At 38.1% G+C, this 23,896-nt stretch overlaps 1 protein-coding gene across 1 annotated transcript in view; it reads left to right on the top strand.

Annotated features, from left to right (window-relative positions):
- Positions 1-23,896, top strand: part of LOC128022842 (bis(5'-adenosyl)-triphosphatase-like) — a 194,309-nt gene that overhangs the window by 32,532 nt on the left and 137,881 nt on the right. Inside the window, exons 2-3 of the mRNA XM_052610617.1 lie at positions 5,926-5,932; positions 21,811-21,824. Of these exons, the coding sequence (XP_052466577.1) occupies positions 5,926-5,932; positions 21,811-21,824 (21 nt within the window). The remainder of the gene's footprint in view (positions 1-5,925; positions 5,933-21,810; positions 21,825-23,896) is intronic.

Here is a 23,896-nt window from a genome sequence, read left to right on the forward strand (position 1 = left end):
GGTACGCTCAAGAGCTATTTTTGGAAGTGGTGGTACTGAGTACCGTTGCGTACTGGCCCACTTAAAGCACTGGCAATGACTATACTTTGGAATTTTTTTGCAGGCCACTTAGAATTCAACACGGAAATCATTTTTGTTTTTTATTGGCATTGATTGTTTTGAAATTCAAATGGTACTTACATGCCTGTGTTTTTATTTCTGTAATAAATATGGCTTTCAAGCCAACTGTTAATTTGGAGGATATTGATGGTTTATTGCAGGTATGTTGTTTACATGATAAAATCTGTGTTACAAGTTAAACAAAAATTCCAATAAACAATCATATTTTGAATTTAAATAGTTTCTTTGTCTTGAGTTTACATTAATTATTTACATTTTACATTTACATATCCAAAAAGTTTCAGTCTTTTAATTGCGATTAATCGCGATTAATCGCGATTAATTTAAAAAAAATGTGCGATTAATTAGTTCATTTTTTTTAATCGATTGACAGCACTAATATATATATATATATATATATATATATATATATATATATATATATATATATACACACACACACACACATATTATATATATATATATTAGGGGTGTAACGGTTCACAAAATTCACGGTTCGGTTCGATACGATACACTGATGTCACGGTTCGGTTCGGTTCGGTTCGATACGTTTTAGATACAGCAAAATGTAAAAACATCTCAACTTTTCAGAATGCCGCAAGCGCACCGCGGGTCATGTGACAAGAACCAACCAATCAGCTTCATCCTTTCCCGTAACAACGTTGAGAGCTCAGCCAAGATGAAGGAACAGCTGATCATAGTTGTATATGGATTGCAATTTTGAAATAAATTCAGTAGCAGAGCTACTGCAAGCGATTTTTAGAGCTGCAAATCCATTTATCCTTCGCTGAAATTTCCGCGTCTCATGGAGAGAGCACGTCATTGTTGCTTAGCAAAGACAGACGCCTCATGAGCGCTTCTGCCCGAGCGCTTTGGAAAGGAGGAGAAAGACGCGCTTAGCGTTTTCCATGCGTTTTTAGGCACGATATGTGAACGGCCCCTAAGGCGCTCGCTCACTCAGCACGCGCTGAAGGCTCGTTGCAAAATGTCTAATGCATTTAACAGACCAGAAATATAAGATCCTAAAATAACCAACAGGTCTGGTGTTTGGGTTGGATTCCCTGTAAGCTATAGTGTCTAAATGCTGCAGGGATAGTTTGCTGCGTGCATGTTTCTCCTTTTTTTCGTCTTTTCCCAGATAGTACTGACGCATATATCCCAGATATTCCCGCTGGTTTTTTTTTTTTTTTTTTTTTTTATTCCCGCTGGTGTACCCTGTCATGTTGCAGATGCGACATACCGTTGTTTTTTTATCCACCACTCTCTTGCCATCACCATTATAGCTTAAAGGGAATCCAAAGTGCACCCAAACACCAGACCTGTTGGTTATTGGAGGATCTTCTCATTTCTAGTCTGTTAAACGCATTGGCTATTTTGCAACGAGCCTTCAGCGCGTACTGAGTGAGCGAGCGCCTGCTGAGTAGCCTAACATAAACATATAAGATGGTGTTTTTTTCTTCTTCGGGATTGTCAGGGGCGTTGCCTGTTACGTTGTTTGGGTTATTGGGCTACCTTGTTGAACGCATATCATTATATTTCTTTCTCTCTCTTTTTTTTTTTTTTCAAATATAAATAATTACTCCAACGAACCGTTCGGTATACATAATGCGTACCGCGTACCGAACCGAAAGCGTCGTACCGAACGGTTCAATACGAATACGCGTATCGTTACACCCCTAATATATATATATATATATATATATATATAGCTAGACAATCCTAAAATGATACATCACGATATCTAACAATAAAAACAAAATACCTGTGAAAAGGTTAAGTGCAAGTTTTCTTTTTTTATTCAAATCTAAACTGATAGAAAACAGCACAAAAAGTTATGTAAATCAGATTTAACGTTAAGTAAATTAATTGTTTTATTCTTGGTCTTCCTAAAAGCTTACACATTTATTTTTGTGTAAAACAACACATTTAACTTCTTATCAACTTATCAAACATCTTACATCGCTCAAGTTTGTTATTTCGAATATAATACACTTCTTTGACGCATTATGTAACACACATAGAAGCTTTGTTTTGGGGATTGCATTTCTTTATATCTGGCAACCCCGGCCGTGTTTCTCTGCGGCCAAATAAAAACCTTGTTGTAGCCTCTATTCATTATTTTTTAGAAACTTTGACCTTTTCTACTCTGTTGAAAGGCTGCTTTTGTATTCAAATTAAGCGTGGTCCACTGCAGCGTATGTGCAGCGATATCGATACATTGTAGTATTGATGTATCAAAGACAGCACTACATTATGGGTAAGGGACTTGTATTTTAGCTGGAGACAATGGTTTGAAGTTAAAATGCCTTATTTATTTTTTTTGTACTACAAATATGCAGATTTTGCTTCTCAACGCGTTAATTGTTAGAATTAAGTCATGTTGTTTGCTTGTGGATTATTGTGATGATATTGTCAGCTGTTTGGACTCACTCCTCATCCCTGCTTAGGATCCATTGGTGAACAAGTGATGTAATGCAAAAACAAACTCATCTACAACTAGGATGGCCTGAGGGTACATTTTCAGGAAATGTACATTTTTTGTTGAACTATTCCTTTAACCAGCATTATAGAATTGTGCACTTGTGGATGTGTTGAAGTATTAGCTCAAAAAACCCCAAGAAGTACTTTCAGTAATTATTTTAGGTCAAAGGGGTTCGGCTGACAAAAAAGTTTGGGAATCCCCATTGAGCATCTGGGAAATTGGACAAGAACAAAAACTTCCTTGAAATTCTCGTCCCTTTGAAATAGTTTCTCACAAGCTAACCCTTTGAAAATTGATGCAAGTTCCACCGCGAGGCCACTGGGACAGACGGCGACAAAGAATGGACCAAATGGTGGGATACAGGACCTACGGAGTGACGTAGATGAAGTGGGTTATCTAACCCGTCTGGAGGACGAGCACAAAGCATCCAGACGGCAGCGGCAGGCAGTCACAGAGGCACCAGGGCAGATTGCCTTTGCATGGGGAGACGTTAATGCTTGAGTTGTGCCAAATAAATTCCGGGAGTATTAAGCCTCCACTGTGTGTGTATGCCTCAGATAAGCCGATCATAAATGGAGGGATTTATGATAGTGTATTAGGCAGCTGCATTTGTTCATTCAACTATTATTTAAGATACGAAGGGAAGGCTGGGCATAAAGCAAGGAAATGGGTTTGAGTTTTTTTTTTTTTTTAATGTAGCTCTACAGCAGTAGGAGGTAACGTTTAACATCATAGGGGATAGAAATACAACAGTTGAAAGAAAATGGATAGAAATACAACAATTGAAAGAAAATGGAAGATCTCAAATGATCCAGATTTCTGTTTCAGATTTGTAAGCAGCCTGACAATCGGTATAATGAAAATCAACATGTAATCTCCAAACGTATTACCACCTCAGGCTAACAGGAAGTGTAGAGACTCTTTCGTTGTTTATTTATTGTGTGCTACAGGGGATGAAGAGACTGGGCCGGTTTAGGTTTTTGTTGTTTTGCGCCATTTATTTTGGCCTTCCTGAATGTGGGTGGGGAGTTGGGGGTTCATGGAGAGGAAGGGGAAGCTGATTTCTATGCTGAATGCTAAGGAATGCTAAGGTACCAGAACATATATTGGAACTATAGAATGCCCTTTGTACAACCCATCTTGATTTAGTATCTGTTTTGGTATGGGAATAAATTATCTGATAATAAATCATGTATTAATGTTAATTTTATTTTATTTTTTTATTTATTTTATTTTTTACTGATAGAAAAGACAACTTATCTAAACATAACTTAGTGTTTATGCTGCAAGCCATATTAATATATATATATATATATATATATATATATATATATATATATATATATATATATATATATATATATATATATATATATATACATATATATATATATATATATATATATATATATATATATATATATATATACAATTTTATGAAGTGCTCGTTATTATAATTCATTCTTAGAGAAAAGGTTCTTAGAGAATGATTTTTTTTTCTTTTTCTTTTTTCTTTTTACTTACATAAAAGTGTCAATTTTAACAGATAGAGACAAAAGACCCAGATGTGATGAAAGAAGTACTGGGTTACTTTTGTAAAGTGTTTTATGCCAGATGTGTGCGTAATTGTTATTGCTTCCTGTCTAACATTGTTAAAGTGAAAGGTAATTTATTTTTTTAATTAATTTTTTTGACAAATGATCCTTTCACACCTGACAAATTAATACTAGATGTCCATGTAGATTTTCCCACCTTTGATGAGATCTTATTAAGAGAGAGTTTAAGAATTTCATATATTCAAGAATGTCATATTAAAGTACTTTCTTAAATCACAATCACAACAATCACATGCTATAAAATCTAATTTCTACAAGAACGAACAATTACTGTATACCAAGATATCAAGAAAGAAATACTGTTGTATTCATGTAAATAAGAAACATAGTCATAGAATAGTAACTAATGCTGAATTTGTTGTTTTCCTCTTCAGGAGGAATGCTTGAATTTCATAGTAATAGGCCGTTGTTATTGTTCAAATAGCACAGTTTTGTAACCTGACATGTCCCCTTCAGTGCTCTCATTATCTCTGACAAACACACAATTCCAGAATTGATCTGTGAATGCTTGGGTTGAAACCATAATAAAGGGCTACAAGTGTCAACACAAATATATCAACAGTGTCAATGTTACACTGCCTCTTATCCAGTCAGGATGCAAAAAGCTGGGCGAGTGATTCTATTTTCACACTTAATTTTGAAATTGTAATATAGGATTTTCTCTTTTAAAAAATCCATATGTAGCCAGCACACATTGAATATAGTTTGGCCCATGAAGCATACATTTGTTGTATCCTTTGTGACCAGGGAAACAAAGGACACATTTCGAGGCCACATTTGAAAGTGCCTTTGAAATGGGACAGCCTTCAACATGCTACTTTGGGCATTTAGCTAAAATGTGTGCCAACTACATAAAATAGGTTGATCATGAATAGGATTTTGCTTAAATGCATGTGATTGGTTGGCAGACTCATTCACTCATTCACTCGTTGTAAAGCAATTCACACATAATGCTTTAGAAGACTCAGAATATGGCACATAAAGGCTGGAATATGCTAGATGATTTTTAAATTTGTAAACTTACCGACTTCATAATTTTAATTTGTAAATGTTTGTACAGGAAAAACTGGACATTAAACACTAAAAGACTGAGGATCAGATTACAGGTTTTTCCAAACACAGCAAACTTTCTAAGACACGTATTACAGATGAAAACTAAATGTGTTCGAATGAAAATATTAAACATGCTTATTATAGTGAAAGTACAAAACTACTTATTTTTTTTAATGTTTTTTTATTTTTTTATTTTTTTGATTGCTTCTGTTGTCCACATTTGTCAGTCGCTTTGGATAAAAGCATCTACTAAATGACTTAATGTAAATGTTTATTTTGCAGTTTTATTTAGACTACTTGTATCATTTAATTTTATAATAGCCAATTTTATTTTATTTTATTTTATTTTTTTATTTTTTTTTATTTAATAGTCCTATGACTCAAAATACCTGGAATTTGCCCAAAATAACCAATAAGGAAATACTGAATATAATAGGGAAAATAAAATAAGATATTCAATATGATTTTTTTTCTTCTCAAACCTTGTGGTGTAAAAACACCCCTGGTCAAATGCCCCCAGAGGGCAACAGTTCCTACTTTGATAATTACTGTAAAATGTTCTGAACATCGGTTGAATATCACATGCTTTCTTCTATCTAGGAGGTTGAATAAACATATTTAGACTTTACTGCTAACGTTCCAGCAGCTGGTAAGATGTCTTGTGAAAAGTGTCCATTCGTGAGTGAATGAATCATTTGGTCAGGTTTGTGAACCGATTTAATGGGTTAAATCGAGTTCATTAGTTTGTTCATGAAACCGCTTCTGCATTTCAGAGCATGTGATATATTATAAAGATTAACAAATAAGTTTAAAAAATATAGTTAAGTAAAAAGTAATTTTTTGCTTTGGAATGTAGTGAAGTAAAAGTTAGTAAAAATAAAACTACTCCAGTAAAGATATTTGAAAAATATTCTTAAGTACAGTTACTGTCCACCACTGGTCCCTCACAGTTTTTAGGTTGAAGGTTGTATTATTGCTGAGATATTCTTATAACCCTTGGTGTTCGTAAAACTCTTTATGAATCTTTCATCACTTAATATTTGATAACGAGAGCCATGTGGCTTTGACCTGCGTAATTACTGGCTGAATAAACGGAACTGCCATCAGCCATCCCAATGGCACTGACGGCTCTGGTTAGGAGTGTTTTATGTTTGCAGAGGCGCACAGGCGCAGATGGCCACTAGGTCGAGAATGAGTCCCCCATGGGGAATGGGAATGGGGCAGAGGGCCAGTCATTAGGATGGTCAACAGCTGTTGGCGTCTTGGCACGCTGTCAGGTCGGGGCAACCTTTTGACCCCAGCCATACAGGGAGCATGCAAATAAGAGCGATGGCTTCTTACCGTATTCCACATTCGGTTTCTGTTTTCCTTCCCTTCCTTCTGTGTGAACATGAGGTCAGTGTGGCATAATTACTAACATGCCAGCGATACACGCCCCAACAGTGAGCAGCACAGGTCACAATACACAGATGTTGACATCCCTCGCTCACTTTTCTCGTCACTACCACCTGATTGCCTCTTCAGTGAATGATATTGTGTGCCAATCAAGGAGTTCATTTCTGGTGCCTGTTAGGTTATTAATTAATATCTGCACTCTAATGAGTGAGTTTCAGTAATGGAGCAGCTCAGCATGTTATGATGTGACGGCCAGCACACAACGCAATTATGTCATCATGGATTAAACCTGTGTTCAACCAATCAATGCCCATGTGCTCGGCCATTTCGGGCTCCCAATAAACAAATAGTCTAGCGCCTGCCAGTTCCAATGAACTATATTAATTCTAAGGCCGGGTCGGCTGTGTGCATGCTTAGAGAGTGTGTACGTCCATATGCTGGTGTATTTTCCAGACCAGGTGTTTTCTTTAGCATCTTTAGAGTAATGGGGTAAGTGGTATCTTATTATTTCACCTGTTAACCCGCACCTGGACGCCAGCACAGTGAACACACTTTGTTTGCAAGTCAATGTTAACGAATGGGATTAAATGAAAAGGGGCATAATTAATCTAGACAAACTATATATCATTATAAATATCTAAGCCTCAAGCAATGACGATAAATTGCTGTTTTTCAATGGAGAGCTTTTAAAGAATGTATTTGCTAAATTTGGGTAAGCAGTACACAACAAAACATGCATAATCAAAACGAAGTATGTACCGGATTCATCATAATAACGAGCCATAAACACATCCACAGCTGTAAATCCTGGTTTAGTTAGAAAGGTAAGGGTCCACTGAACAACATCTCATAGAGCACTTTTACTCCATTGAAAAAATAATGTTGTAATATGGATGGTAATTCCTTTGTTTACTTCTCATTTTTTCTGGAACAGTTATTGTATGTATCTGTTATGGAATAACTTAAACTCAAAAAAACTGTATCTTGGCAATAAAAAGCAACATGGATTTGTAGCATACCGTGCCACAAGCAGAATTAGACCATCCCAAAAAAAAAATCAGCATGATTACCATCTGTTTAACCGCACATCAGCATGTGATTACTGCCTTAATGATAAGCTATCAGTGTTAAAGATGCATCTTGGAAAATGCTAACTTTAGCTTGATAGCACTAAAAGCGATATTCCTGTAATCGCCATCCAAAGCCACTTCCCCTGAACGCATTTACGAGAATAGGCTACATCAGTGGTTCCCAATTACAGTTCATGTTTCCGAAGTTAAGTAAACTTCAACTGATTTCCCCTGCTCAGGGAGTAGGGAAGTAGGTTTGGGCAATCGATCGTATTGGATTGTAATGCACATCTCGTCAGTAAAGCCACTCCTGTGATTAGAAGTAAATTTCCACCACCTGCTTTCAGGTAATGGAAGGTAATATTTTTAGGTATTATCTAAGATTAATTGCATGTAATTTTGAACACGATATTGCCTAGCTCGTCAGTGAACTATGGCTCTGTGTAGTGAATGCCATTCAGTCTGAAAGTATGTGATGATGATTTGATACTAATCATGGGACCGGCTTTACTGATGAAATGTGCATGACAATTGAATGTGATTAACTGCACAACCCTAGTAGGGAGCACTGAACACTGTGTAGGGATCATATCAATCAGAATACAGTTCATGCGTGTATCTCTCTTCTAACGATCTGGCAATCTGAATCAGGTGTGTTAACTAAGAGAGACATACAAAATATGCAGAGCAGGGGGTGAGAGGACTGGAATTAGGTACCGCTGGGCTACATCATGTGTCATTCACCGGTGAGAAAACTTTAAAAGTACTACAATAACAGGAAGGAAGATCGGGTTATTGATGTTTGTCTGCCATTCTCGCTCTCTCTGCACAGCGTCTGTGAACTCGCTGATGATGTATCCTGGGTGCATAGATGTAGGCTAATATATATGTTGACAGATAGGTCTATATTGAGTGGCAACTTGTCATTCATTTGAACTTTAGTCAGCAGTTTGGCAGTGGCCTCCTGTCATCAGAGATGTGGTGGTGGTATGTTGCTGAGAACAGGCAGCCAGGGAAGAGGAATAGAACGTAGAGTTCCAGTAATCGTGGGCATACAGTAGATGTGTAGAAGACTGGACATCTTCTAGCTTGGTGTGGGATGATCTGGACCAGACTGGTGCACAGTACTTGGCTGTTGAATGACACAGAGCAAGCGCAGTAGTCTTAAATGTCTGGGCTCTTGGACCCCAGCTTAAGGTACCACCTACTGAGGAAGTCCACCATCAGATCCATGACCTTGTTCAGTACGTACTCGACCTCGTCAAATGTCCAGTGTTGGGTCCCAATGCAGATATCATCGGCATAGATGGATTTGCGGGACTATATTAATATAGATGTTGAAGAGACTTGGAGACAGGACAGATCTATGCGGGAGTCTGTTAGCTTGTCTTTTCCAAGAGCTATTTTTGTCTACCATGTGTACTTAAAACGCTTAAAAAAAGCTTGTTAGCTTCAACAGGACACCAGCATGGCAGACCATGTCATAAGCCGCAGTTAGGTCAAGGAGGACGGACCCAGATTTCAGATTTTTCTGGAATCAATTTTCAATGTACAGTACAATTCTCTTGATGAGCTTCAAGAGGTAGTCACCTGAAATGGTCTTCCAACAGTCTTGAAGGAGTTCCCCGAGAGATGCTTAGCACTTGTTGGCCCTTTTGCCTTCTGTCTGCGATCCAGCTCACCCCTAAACCATCTCGACTGGGTTCAGGTCCGGTGACTGTGTAGGCCAGGTCATCTGGCGCAGCACCCCATCACTCTCCTTCTTGCTCAAATAGCCCTTGATGCCTTCAGTGTGACTCTACAATTTTCATAGTAATGAAAATAAAGAAAACTCTTTGAATTAGAAGGTGTGTCCAAACTTTTGGTCTGTACTGTATGTCATCAGGGCAAGGACTTGATCACCGGTGCTATGTCCTTGCCTGAACCCTGCCTGCTCATCTGTGATGGTTTTCTCCAGGAATGGGCTGATTTGGTGAAGGATCAAACATTCAAGTATCTTGAAACACATGTGTAGCAAGGATATTAGGCGCTAGCTAGCCGTGAGATTTGGGTCCTTCCTGGGTTTCAGGATTGTGATGACTTTTGCCTTGCACCAGGCTCGTGGCATCTTATTTTCCTGAAGAAGGTGTCTGGCAATGGTCTTTGGACTGATGGTTGGTTTAGACTGTCTTGGTGGTCATTTAAAGCTTGTCATTTGACATCCAAGCACGGTGTGTAGACTGGCCTATGGCCACGGGGGAAGGCCATAGTAACAGCACTGAATAGACTTAGGGCCCCTAAGTCATGGTATTGCCGGCCCGAGACTCAAACCCACAACCTTAGGGTTAGAAGTCAAACTCTCTAACCACAAGGCCACGAGTTCCCCTATTCCTCAGAATTAAATGCAATCAAACAACCAAATGATTAAACATGGTGTGGAGTCAAAATGATGTAATACACTTATTGCCTCAGCAGCACGTGAGTCGTTTGCTCACACAAACAATATAAATCTCTTCAGAGAAAAATAGCTGCAGCAGTGATCTTTCACTCAGAGGGAGGAGAAAGCTCAGGCCTCCGAGCCTCGAGAACGTGCTTTAGATCTAGTGAACGTGAGTAGAGATAGGAAGAGCCTTCTCCAACCCGTCTGCCAGATCACGAGTGATCCCCCTGATCTTAGTAGCCGTCGCACCTCAGCAGGAGCAGGACACAAGAGGAGTGCCCAACAGTGGGAAAAGCACAATCAGCCCCCCGAGAGCCGACTGCGTGAGCCCCGCTCCTCATTAATGTTGCTCATTATAATATTAGGCATAATATACTTGCAATGCATATTATATAATGCAATTTATTTATGTATTAATATATATATATATATATATATATATATATATATATATATATATATATATATATATATATATATATATATATATATATATATATATAATAGATCCTGACAAAAATAATATTATGTCACAAGCATTTTCTTACATAGTAATATTCTGATCGCAGCTTAATTTAGGCCAATTACAAGACCAGTCACACTGGATCCGGTGATGTCAGCCAGTTCTTGACAGTTTTTGTATGCAGTGTGAATCAGATGGTCAGTGAACAGATTCTGGTTGATCTCTGGTTGACAACTGACATTGATTCATTCAGCTAGTGAGTCATTAGGTTGATTCAACCTAATAATAACCCATACATTTGAGAGCTGGTTTTAAGTGGTGAACTGAAAAGTGACTGATTTTACTTTGTTTGTGAGTTTGATAAAAAAAGAGCACATCATTAAATAAGAACCTGTTCTTGGGTCCCCAAACCAAGTATGTGTTCTAAGCTGGCTAGATTTAGTACGATTTGGCATCACACACACACACACACACACACACACACACACACACACACACACACACACACACACACACACACAGGTAAGGATGATGAAAAAAAAAGTAAGGGGTGGAGGTAGATACTAGTGAGAGAGATGGGCATAGCAAGAGCAGGACAGTTTGACATGAATGAAATCAATTGGACACAATGTTGACAGACAACATGCCAGACAATAGAAAGATAGACAATTGTGAGTGAAAGAAGGAAGGCTGGGATCCGATGGAATGGTAAGAAAATAGAATGCAAGTCGAGGAAGAGAGACAGATGTGTCTTTGTCTGTGACTGGACTACCTGTGGCACTGATCAGAGGTTATCTGATATAACTCACATTGATAAGAGACTATGTGTGACTCATGGAGGCTGGAAGCGAGAGAATGGAATGGAAAAGGGGTGGTGGAAAAGTGAAGCAGCCAATCCTCTGGCTGAACACAATCAATTCAATTAACAATTAACATGAGAACCTGGGTAAACGGGGTGCAAAACACACACAGACAGTCCAGAACCCTGATATATCACCCCCCTCCCAGAAGGTGCATTCTCGCACCATGGATAAAAGAGAAGGGAGGACACGGGTGGGAACTAAGGAGGAGGTTCCGGAAGAGGATGGATATCTGGGAGGAGGATGACATGCGGAGACCAGGGAGGAGACGATGGTGGGAGGAACCAGGGAGGAGACAGGAGGGACCCGGAGCAGGAGGAGCAAAGCAGGACCCAGGACATATCCATAAAAGTGGTCCAAGGTGGAGACGATGGTGGGAGGAACCTAATATTTTGCCTAAATATATATATATATATATATTTTCAGGATTATTTGATGAATAGAAAGTTCAAAAGAACAGCATTTATTCATAACCAACCTGTCCTCCAACCAATACGCTTGTATAGGTCATTTGTCCAAATCCCTAAAATACGACCCATCAGAGCGTATACTACAATTTCGCCCCTATTGGCAAAAGGTTGTTTTCAGATTAATGTTTTGTACTCTTTTATTTGCCCCCTGGTTTGCGTTTCGTGTAGCTCAGTTGGTAGATTATTGCGTAATACCTTGATATGTAATCATGCTATCGTGGGTTCGATCCCAGCGAACAGACGTGCACGAAAATGTATATGCTCAATAAATCATAATTTAGCATGATTTCTGTGAGGGTTATGTTTAGGAGTGGGGTAAGGTGTGGTCATTCGAACGAATAAGCCACCTACAGTAGTAAAATATGTAGTAAATACTGTGAGATCGGTGTAAAACACCCACACGTTGCATTTAAATAAACATGCGTTTTGATTGGTAATGACGTTATACGTCAATTCATGACGAAAGACGCAACGCGATACTGTCATTATTTTTAACTTTAAAATGTAAATATAGGTCGTAATAAATGCTTGCACAAACGACCTATGTGGTGGTTTTTTGTTGGAGGACAGGCTCTTTATAACATATGCATGTATATGTATATTGAAGAGTTTTGTTATGAACTTATTAGCCACCATTGCCCATAAATGTTCTGTTTTGTTCAAAGATCTAAGCTTGTTTTTTTATTTATTTATCCTTCCTAGACGTAATATAGAATGAAAGAATTTGCCGTACATAACAGTCAGACAGTCTCAGCTTGTGAAAGTGGGTGGTTCTCGGTCAAAACAAAAATAGACTGCCGTTTTTCAGAGGTCTTGCTACTTGAAAGTATCACTTGGCAGTTGTGTCTTTAGGTTTGGGAACTGAGATCGGTGTGTTTTTGTGAAGGTATAACAGCTCTGCACACCTGCTTTGGCTCTGTTCAGCTGGCATAGTGCCGCGATCATGCCTGCACCTGTGTGCTTCAGCACAGAGAATGAAACTTTGAGTTTTACCACTCTCTTTTCTGTAGACTGATCTTTTACAAGCCTGTGTGTGAGAGAGAGAAACAGGGCTGAGAGTTCACCCCTCAGATGGGAATGATTTATGTGTCATCATTGTTCAGAGCTGTGATCACACCTGCGTGAGAGCCGGAGAGACACAATACTGACAGGGTAAAAAGATTCAGGTTTTGTCTCCAAAATGCCAGTTAGAGCATCGCACTGCTTTAGTCTTCAAAGTTTCATGTCACAGGCCTGAAGTTTAAAAAATATATCCATATATCCTATGGAAGATAATAAAATAATATTGATTTGGATCAAGTGAGTGAGTGGGTGAACTATTAATATTTTAAAGCTATTCAACATTAATGGCTCTTATGAAACAGTGTTATAACGAACTGCTCTTTACCCTCCTCCACCACTCGTTCCTTGTTCTTTATCCTGACAGATGACCTCTTCTGTCTCTTGGTGTTCTGTGTACATTCAGACATGTTTGAAGCTGGTCACAGTCCTCGGCTGTGAGTCAGACACCGGCTGCTGCTTCAGATGGTTCGAGTCACTCCCTCTGGAGTCTCGCAGTCCTCCCAGGACACAGAGCCCTGTTGTTAACTGTGTCCTGGTGGTACAAGAGGGCTATGATTCATTCTCATAAAAAAATAATGCAGCTTTCAGCTATTCTGATGAGCAAATCTGAGAGATGAGCATCTACAGAAAGGGAGAAGCTGGAGTTTGTGAGGGAGCAGGAGTGGGTGGTCATGTATTGATTAAGTCTAATGTGGAGACAGTGCACAGGTCCACCTCACCGCCGAGAGAGAAAAATAGCTGACTAATTGGCTGAGACAATGCAAATTATTTGTGGCTGTTTGGGAACATCAAGATTGATGGCTTCTTTGCTTGCAAATTTAATTGACTTTGTTTTTTACTGTTCTCTGCTGTCATAATATAGGGACAGAGAGAGAGAGAGAGAGAGAGAGAGAGAGAGAGACTCTTCACCCATAGAGGGCAGACTGCCATATTGTGTTAAGTTCGCTGAAGATTGGAAAGTTTTTGTAGATTCTGAAGATTTTGTAGTTAAAAGAAAAGCGATGCATTTAAAAAAGAGAGCAAATGTTGCACACACAAACTTGTCATACAAACGTAATATATATATATATATATATATATATATATATATATCTTGATTTCCTTTATTAATTTATGATAAGGAACCATTACATTTCTTATTATTCCTTTACCTAGTGTTAAAGCACAAGTTCAAACAGTATAGTACCATAGATTTGACAAAGCTGCTTTTCTTATGAACTTATTTGAGCAGTATCTCAATTTTTGGATGTTTGATCTTGTGAATACTTGACTTCAGCACCAACATGACTTCATATGTGACATTCGTTTTAATTAACAGTGAAAGAGCAAAGACAGCAATATTTTCTTATAATGATATTTCACAGGTGTCATGGTAACCCCAGCGGAATAAGATTTGCATGAATATCACTAGAGGTTACAGTGATGTTTGTTTACCGAATAGGTCCAGCATATCTAAATATGAGGGACAAAATACATAAACATTGGCTTAATGTCTAGTGCCCGTGATGTTTGTGAGAGGATAGTATTCTTTGATATGAGAAACAAATAATAAAAAGACCAGAGTAGGCGTCACTCTGCATCTCCCTGTTAGTTCGTAACACTTAGTCTCTTTGTAGTGATAGTGATCTACTCAGCCCCCGAGACACTTTTTAATGTCACCCAGCTCTCTTTTAATCCTGTGCTCTTTCTGTTTCTCTGATCTGCGTGCAGTTCACAGAGTTGTACTGTATGTGTGTTTTTCTGAACTGTGTATCTCTTTGCTGTTCTCTGTGCATGTGTCTATGGCATGTGTGTGGTTTCTCAAAGCTCTTGACAGCCCATTTACAAATCCCAACTTCAGTCAGATAAGATCTTTAATACCAGGTGTCTTCTCTCTCCCATGACACCTCCCTGCAGGCCACCGCAAAGCAACGTGCCTTTGAATTATTAATAACTAGGAGATGCCAGGCGGCCTTGATCAGCCCTCTAATAATGTTGGTTTTCCAAAAAGTTTTACAGCCAGTGCGATTATTGAGATGATTAATGAGACAACCACTTGGTGGGAGACGTCATATTAGTTCATGGTGAACTAACACTGGGGTCTGATTCTCCCGCTCTCTCAGCATCTGATCTGAGAGGAGGGTTTAAAGGAAGCTGTAATTCCAAAGGATAGATTACAAACAGTTTCTGTTAAATTAGCAGTGTGATCCAAAACGCAGATGCATTGCATGGACTGCCGTTGAACATCTTATAATTGCTGCTACAGTTGAGGAACATGCTTATTAATACAACAGCAGGATTAATTATGAAAACTTAAAACTTTTTTTACATCTACATTGTCTTTATGTGTGTGCGTGTGAAATTCCTTTTTGTTTGAACCCATCATCATAATTGATTTCATTAACTTTAACTGCATCGCCCCCTCACTCGAACTATCCCGCTCCCTCATCCAAAATGAGTGTGAAAATAGATTTCAATTATGAAATATGATGGTTTATTTAAAAAACTATAGTTGCCAAATGCATACACTTTCTATCATTAATATGATGCTACTATAGCAACAATTTAGGACAGTGTTTCACAAAGTCGCACTTCAGTTGTTACTCTGACACAAATTCCCGTGCAAGCGGTGCAACTAAGAAAGCAGCACTACTGAGTAAGCCATGATGAAATATATATATTTTTTTATGTTTAATAGAGGGCTAGATTATCTTAGTTTTATTATTTAGCTGTATTGTTATTGTTTGTCGCTGTTCAAGTTGTTCTAACTTAAAATGAGGCTTCTGTTAAATGGGTCGCAATGAATGTATTATGTCAGGGAATTGATCGCAATGAGTTTGTGTTTCATTGTGAAGCAGACACATTAAAGTGTTTCTGGTATAACTTGTCTGTATTTGTGGTAAAACTGCTGCCTACAACTGCTCACATTTTTATTTCCTGGATGTCAGATTGTTGTATTTGGTGGCTATTCGATTTTGTTTTATTCAGTACTCTGCAATATGTATTTGCATTTATTCATTTAGCTGACGCTTTTGCCAAGTAGCTAATTACTCAGAACACATTGTTCATTCCACTGCTGTTCTTTTCCATTGTATTTCAATGCAAATGCGCTACCGATCTTCTTGAATGCTGTGCTCTCGTCTCAGCTCTTTAGCAGCTTCTTGCGCACAAATATTGTGCGTAATAGCCTACATCATCCTAAAACACGGTGTTCAAGAGACATTCAGCTTCTAAAATATGTCTCTAGACCTTGCACTTCAAAATAAAATAAAAAAATCTTCCACTGACCTGCTTCACAATCAAATATCTATCTGTATGAACCCTGTATTCTAATCGTTGTAATAATGTCGGTGCCAAATATCAAATATGTGAATGGGCCACAATTCCCCCCCCCCTTTTTTTCACTTTTACTCTGTATTATGTCATTGCCCCCTTTCGTCACCTCAGCCGCCCCCTCGTCAGTGCTGCCCTGACACCAGCTCTGTGTCAAGACCAGCAAAACATTGCCTTGCCAGGGTAGGAAACCAGTTAAACAAGTCAAACACCAGCTTGCAAGGGTAGGGGACTGTCTAGACAAGCTAAGCATTAGCTTGCAAGAATAGGAGACCAGTTAGACCAAATGAGCACCAGCTGGACCAGTACTGGAATCTACATAGTATCTAGACCAGGATCTAGGAGAACACTTAGACCTTGGCTGCTTTTGCCCAAAACATTGTAAGCCTAAACATTGATGCCAGACCATACTTACTAAGGTAATTCTTAGGCTTGGAACACCATTTTGACCAGATAGACTAGCTAAACACCAACTTTGCCAGGTAAGGTGTAAACTTAACCAGTAGAATAACAGCATGGGCAGGCTAGAAGACCAGATAAATAAACTGAACACTAGCTTCCCCAGGGGAGGAATCCAAAATAAGCTTAGTAATGGCTTAGCCAGGGAAGTTGACCAGCTTGACTAACCCCAGCTTGTAAACGAACTAAAATTAACAAATCACATTAGGTTGTGTGAGGCTTTTCCTCCCTCCAGGATAACTTAAAGATACATTTTGTACAAAGAAGGCTGCAGTAAAGTTACAAATTCATTAATATCTCAACTGTGAACACGGGGGTCAGTGGCTTGTTAATGAACATAATTTCCATTCATCTTCATGGTGTGTTCTGTTTAATTCCGGGATGATTATAAATGGTTATGTGGGAGTGGAAGAGAGCCGTGAAAGCACCCCAAGAGTGGACCACAAATGTATCGTAATTATCTGTAAAATTTGAGAGCTGTGTTTCTGGAGACACAGCATAAGAGCAGATGGCTGAGGGGGCTTGGATAATGTATAACAGAGAGACAGGGGACACATGGAAAGGAGCCGGGAGAATTTGGGCTGTTTTTATTGGCAGAAAGTGTAAGTGAGAGAGAGAGAGATTTCAGTGGTAGAGACAGACTTGAGCAGGCAGTGCAACATCTGTACAGCGGCGTAGTGTGTGGTGATGACTCCTAACATATTTCATCTCCACACACAGCTCTACACGCTTTACAAATCTACTCTTCCTCACTCCCAGGAGACTAAACCCGACAAGAAACATCTGGAGGTAGCAACTGTAATAGACTTACAGTTGTATTATAGATGTAAGCGTTGGTTGTGTGCCATGAATTAATAATTTCAACCTGTGTGCATCCAATAAATACCTTTTAAGTGAACTCTCAGTGCTGTACTGCTGAAAGTTGATACTTGTTTGAGCGCAATTAGATACCTAGCTAATTTTGCAAATAGTAGGCATCCAGTTGTCAATTTATGGACAAGAATAACCCTGAACGGCTACCTGATTTCACCTTTGACTTCCTCATAAATTTTAGGTAGGATTTAAGTGGTTCGCTTGTTGGCAGGTTGCTACGTAAGGACTACAACTGTTGTCTGATCGATCAAGCAAGTGAGCTTGTTTCAATATTTTATCTAGTTTACTGTATAGCCTTCCAAACCTTTAAACATCAAGCTTTAAAACTACTGCAAATTACTTCAAATTGAAAACTTTCAACTTAAAGCTACCGCAGACTTTCGGATAATATTTGACTAAATTTATTTTAGTTTTGCTTTGATTCACAATTTATATTGTTGAACATATTGGAAATTTATTTTGACTACAAACTGCACAGCTCTATTGGCGGGAAAACTTCACACTGAGGCAAGCAAACACGAGCCATGTACACATTAGACATAGCGAGGCTACTTTTCATGAAGTCTGGAGTTGTTAAACATATTGTCTGAAAGCCAGAGTCATTTTGACAGCTTGATCAATATTCTCTCTCATCAGTGCATTCAGCTGGCAAGTGCCCACCGAAGGGCAGTGCTAAGATGCCCAAACGGCTCATTAAAATGTTTGGAGGGTGCGGCCAGCCAGTAGAGTCAGGGAAGGAAGGGTGGGCCATTTTACCTTCAGACGAATCTGATGGATGTGGTCTGATGGATCTCTCTAGGGATGTGAGAGATCAGTTCACTGGGGAAAACTTGAACCCGATTCTGGCCGCATGTACGCAACCTGTCAGAGAGTGCAGATGAGGGGATGGATGGGGGTTTATCAGACTCATCACAACAGATGAGAATAATAACAGTTAAAATGAGAGTGAATAGGGAGAATTCCAATGAGAGAGAGAGAGAGAGAGAGAGAATTTGAAAGAATTATCTCATCAAAACACTTGAATAAACCAGTTAAAACTTGAAACAGTGAATCAAGCCTACTACAAAACAAAAAGGTATGATGTACAGTCTCCCTCTGGAAACAAAAGGACATTCATCACTACTACCTGGGTTTATAATTGAAACAAGAGCATTCACAGATATAGCGCCATGAAGGATTCTCCATTGTAGGTCTCCTACTTTCTTTGAAAAAGGTGATTTGTACAAAGCTCTCCATTATGGTTTAACATTCTCTCCTAAATGGAGAACCGTCCGCCAAGGAGTATCAACTCTGCAGAAAATTCATATTAAGTGTCTTCACACAACTCCTATAAACATTTTCCCCAGATAATGTCTTGTAAAAACACAGCTTCACGCTCTTTAAATCTGTTAACAAATACAAATCAGAAAAATAATCAGAAAAATTTAGGGCAATTAAACCTTAAATTAAACCTTAAAACAATTTTACTTCTACAGATATAAGTGCTGATTTCCACTCTTCAAGCAATTTGGTCATTATACGTTTTAACTTTACCCCCCAGATAACTGGTGAAAGCATCAACATTATCAAAGATCAATCCAGCCAGTTTAAACAAATGTCCAAATGTTAAAACTCCAGCATTGAGAAGTGCGTGAGAAGTGCGAAATCCATGCGTGATCCATAAATCCATAAATCAAACTTCTAACTTGAGTCTACTGGACCAGTCAGCTGCCTTTGAATAAATAGAATCCTGAAAGTTCCTGTTCTGCTCTGCATGTGCATAAAATCATGTCCTCCTTCATCTTTTGGGAAGGTAGAAAACAGATTTGGGTACACAATGCATCTTGTCCCAAAAGTAGTCCATTAAAATGGACTGCAGTCTTGGCAGTAGATCTCTTGGAAGGCCCACAAAAATTTATCAATGCCAAAGAGAAGATGCAATTTGGTTATTTATAATCAATACTCCCCCTTATACAACATTTTAGGGAGCAAAAACTTCCATTTAACAAGGCGACATTTGAACTCTTGAATAATTCCTTCAGAATTTTTCCTGCATAAACATTTCATTCCCTAAAAACACTCCCAAATACTTAAAACATTCTTTAGTCCAAGATAACCCTTCTGGGAGCCTTGACTCTACATTAAGCCAGCTTCCAACCATTAGTGCTTCACTCTTAGACCAATTTACTTTTGTGGCAGAATTAAATAAATTTGAAAATGCTGCCTTTGCATTTTCATGTGGACAGCGAATCCATATATTATAGCCACATGCTCTCCCTCAGCACTTCACTCACTCACCCAGCACATGTGCACAAGAGGGAGAGAGCAGGAGAAGAATGTAGTTAATAATGTTGCTTGGAAGTAACTGATTAATAGCAGCACACTACACTACTTCAAATTACTTCAGCAAGCTATTTTTTAACAGAAGTGGTACAGCTTAAAAAATTGCTAATTGCTGTATTTTATTTATTTATTTATTTGTCACAGATATGCATATAAACTTGTTCAAACAGTTACGTTTATAATAACCCTCTGATTCATACAGCTCTTAAAATGTAAAAAAAAAAAAAAAAAATCAGATTAATTGGCATGAATTTACATCTTAATGTTGTGATGAAGTGTTGAAATTATAAAAGATAAAATTATGCAATAAAAAGCCAATTTTCTAAATACGATATACTAAGTCTTAATGAGCTTGATGTGTAAATTAATGTATTTTTTGTCTCATAATTTTGACTTTTAATATCAAGATTATGATTTAGCAATTTATGATTTTGAAATCATTTCATAATTTCAATTTATGTCATCATTTCAGATTTACCTCACCATTTCTACTATTTCATAATTCCTTTTACACTGCGTAACAGAAATGGGGTTCCATATGATCTTATGATTCTGTGCAAAATGTGTAGTGCTCTTATTATAAATGAATATTATTTAGCATATATACAATACTAGCAGTTACTGTCCACATACTAAAACCATCTCTAAACTAAAAGTTTGTTTCTAAACTCTTTTGGAGCACTTTTGTGTCTTTATAGTAACAAATCCACCCCAATCAACAATAAATTTACTGAGTCTAGTTAAAGCACTGTGTACCATTGCATCACATTGTTTTTGGATCATGTTTACTTCCACATGGTCTTGTGTACAGATTGCACTGAATTTGTACAGATAACTGTTACATTCTGTTGTATCCAGCTACTTTTAATCACAAACAAAGTCTGATATTGTCTTTAAACTATCATAATTATACAGCCATTTTTAAAGATAATCAACTACTTGACTTTGTTTTGCACTAGTCTGGCTGAGGGTGTGTTGTTGTGCCATACTGAAGCCGGTGACCCAACATGTTCAGCTGGATTCTGGGTAAACTTTTGGGGGTTGATTGGGAAGTAAGAGAGAGTGGAGGGTGGTACCTGTTTGCTGAGCACTCCTAATGCAAAAAAATAAAGCAAAAGCAAACAAAATAAGGAAATTTGAATTGTATATTGCCTGTGAGGAAAAATGTGTGATGGGGGAGGGGCTGGAACCCTCAGACTCAGCAGCACATCTCTGAGGTGCATTAAAAACAATCATCATACAGATCTATTTGGCTGTTATTCTGTTTTTATAGCCTGAAAGGCTAACGGGGGTTATGTGGTGTCTCTGACTCCAGCCCTCCAGGAATATCTAGGATCTGCATAGCATAGAACATTTAATTCATCTTTGTGTGTAAATGGGGGAGCTTTTGGTGTCTCTCTTTTTTCCCTCCATCCCCATTTTCAGGATAAATGTTAAACAGATGGGCAATGACAGGACATGTTTAATGATGCTTTAACACTGTGGAAAGAAACTTGCTCCACCAGGAGAAGAAACACACACACATCATCGTTCAGAACATCAGAAGACAGCAACATCTATCATGCATACAGCAGGCGTTATCACTCAGCACCGCTAACGGCTCACCCGCTCTCACCTGAGTCACTTTGAGAAGTCAGGAGGACAAGTAAACAACTTGTAACTGTTCTGTTGACCAAACGTCTAATGACTGACACATTTCTGTTTCAATACATCTGCTGTGACAAGAAGCTCACAGATTAAGTCTCAAAAGATTATGTGTTTCTGCACCTTTAGCGACATAACGCTCTTGTCAAATGTAAGTATCCCGCAGTCTGTCATTGGCTGAACAAAAGAGAATTTGCCCCAAACGTGTGCCATTTGGGCAACTGTTTCTGTGTTGGGCTATTTGTTTTCTTAAGATTTTTGTCTTCTAGAAAAGTGGTTCTCAATTCCATTCCTCACGTATCACCACTCTGCACATTTTGTGAAGTGGACATCACAGGATATTCTCTCATGCTTCCAGTTAGAAGGGAGTGTATATGTTCCATTCAAAGATCATTAAAGTGTGTGAGACGTGAATTTAAATAGTATTATTTAAATAGTTGTATTGACAAATATTATGTCACACTTCACAATTCTCTAGTACAGTAAGTTTCAGCGTCTGTAAAGATGCTGCAGGCCGTGGCATAGCACAATCCCATGAACTAATGTTCCAAAGTTAAGTAAACATCTACGGATATCCCATGCTCAGGAAGTAGGGAGCAATGAATACTATGATGGGGCCCTGTCTAGGGAACTATACACAGTAATGCATGGAGCTCTATTCTAATGAGCTGATGATCTGAATCATGTGTGTTACAGTTTAAAATATGCAAATCAGTGAGTTACAAGGACTGGAATTGAGAACCACTGTTCTAGATCTCTTTAGAATATTTAGCAAACTTATATTAAATTGACCAAAAGTAACAGTTAAGTCTAATGTAAGGCCATATTTCAAATAAATGCTGCTCTTTTGAACTTTCTAATTATCAAGGAATAATGGTTCAGCTTTGTCATTTCAGGAATGAAGTAGAATTTAAAATGTAAAATAGACAACAGTTACTTAAATGCTTACTAATATTTCACAATATTATTGTTTTATTGTATTTTTAAATAAATACAACATTAGAAAGTATAAGAGGCTATATTTACTGTATAATAATCTTTCCTTACTACAAACCTTTGTGTAACGTTTGAGCCGATGAGACATAAGGCGAGTGGATCCAAGAGCATACTTTTATTTTCAGACATGGTCAAAAACACAGGCAGGGTCGAAACAATGGCCAACAGGTATGGTATGGGGGGGACTAGAGAATAATAAAAAAAAAAAAAAAACAGGCTTGGTCAATCTCCAGCAAACAATTTCCAGATAGGGTAATCAAAAGGGAAAATCCAAAAATACAAAAGCAAGAATTGAAAATCAGGTATATAATTCAAGAACAAAACAAAGGTAAGACAAGGCAGGAAACGAGGCAACATGGACTAAACAATACTCAGCAATGAATGGTGGTGTGAGACTGAGTTATATACTGATAGGATAACGAGTTAACAAGGAGGGAGGGGGTAATCAATTATCATAGAAACTAAGGCCCTGTCCCAAATGGTACACTTCATGTGGACTTTTGGTCTTGTGGACTTAAATTGCGCATGCTCACCGAGTCTTACGAGTCCGTAGGCCGTCCCATTCAGCATTTTAAAGCTCTGAACTGTGCTCAGTAGCGCCTCCCTTTGTACCCTTGAAGCGGTCTTCCGCGAAGCCCGCATAGATGCAGGCTCCGCACACTTTTAACTACCCAGGAATCCTTGTGAAATGCCAATCAGATAACAGATGGAAGAGCAATTGATGACATGGCTGAGAAGAAAATATTTAAGTGTACACTAGGTATCATTATGGTTTTTATGACCTAGGTGTACATTTTACCAGTTGTTACCTACAGTTTATACAAACATTATGGTCATCGACCAGGGGTTGTTATCTCAAACATAATAATAGCGCGTTGAATAATATGATCGCATTATGATTCACTAAATAAATAGAACTGAATGTCATATGTAAACCTAGTATTTATATTTAAATCTGTAAATTCATGTAAATCTCACGTACATGTTTATTATGTGTTAAAATTGTAATCTTAGTTCAAATGGGTAATTATGTATTATTACAACTGTATTCATTATTTAAATATATATATATATATATATATATATATATATATATATATATATATATATATATATATATATATATATATATATATATATATATATATATATATATATATATACTCTAATGCCCAGTTGGGATAAGCATAAGCAAAAGCAACCAGACCAGACTAGACCAGACAGTTATTTCCGGAGGGACCATCAAGTCTGTGCCAAAAATTACCTCTCAAAGCGTCCTC

The sequence above is a fragment of the Carassius gibelio genome, chromosome A11 (genome assembly GCF_023724105.1).
Source record: "Carassius gibelio isolate Cgi1373 ecotype wild population from Czech Republic chromosome A11, carGib1.2-hapl.c, whole genome shotgun sequence".
Lineage (NCBI taxonomy): Eukaryota > Metazoa > Chordata > Actinopteri > Cypriniformes > Cyprinidae > Carassius > Carassius gibelio.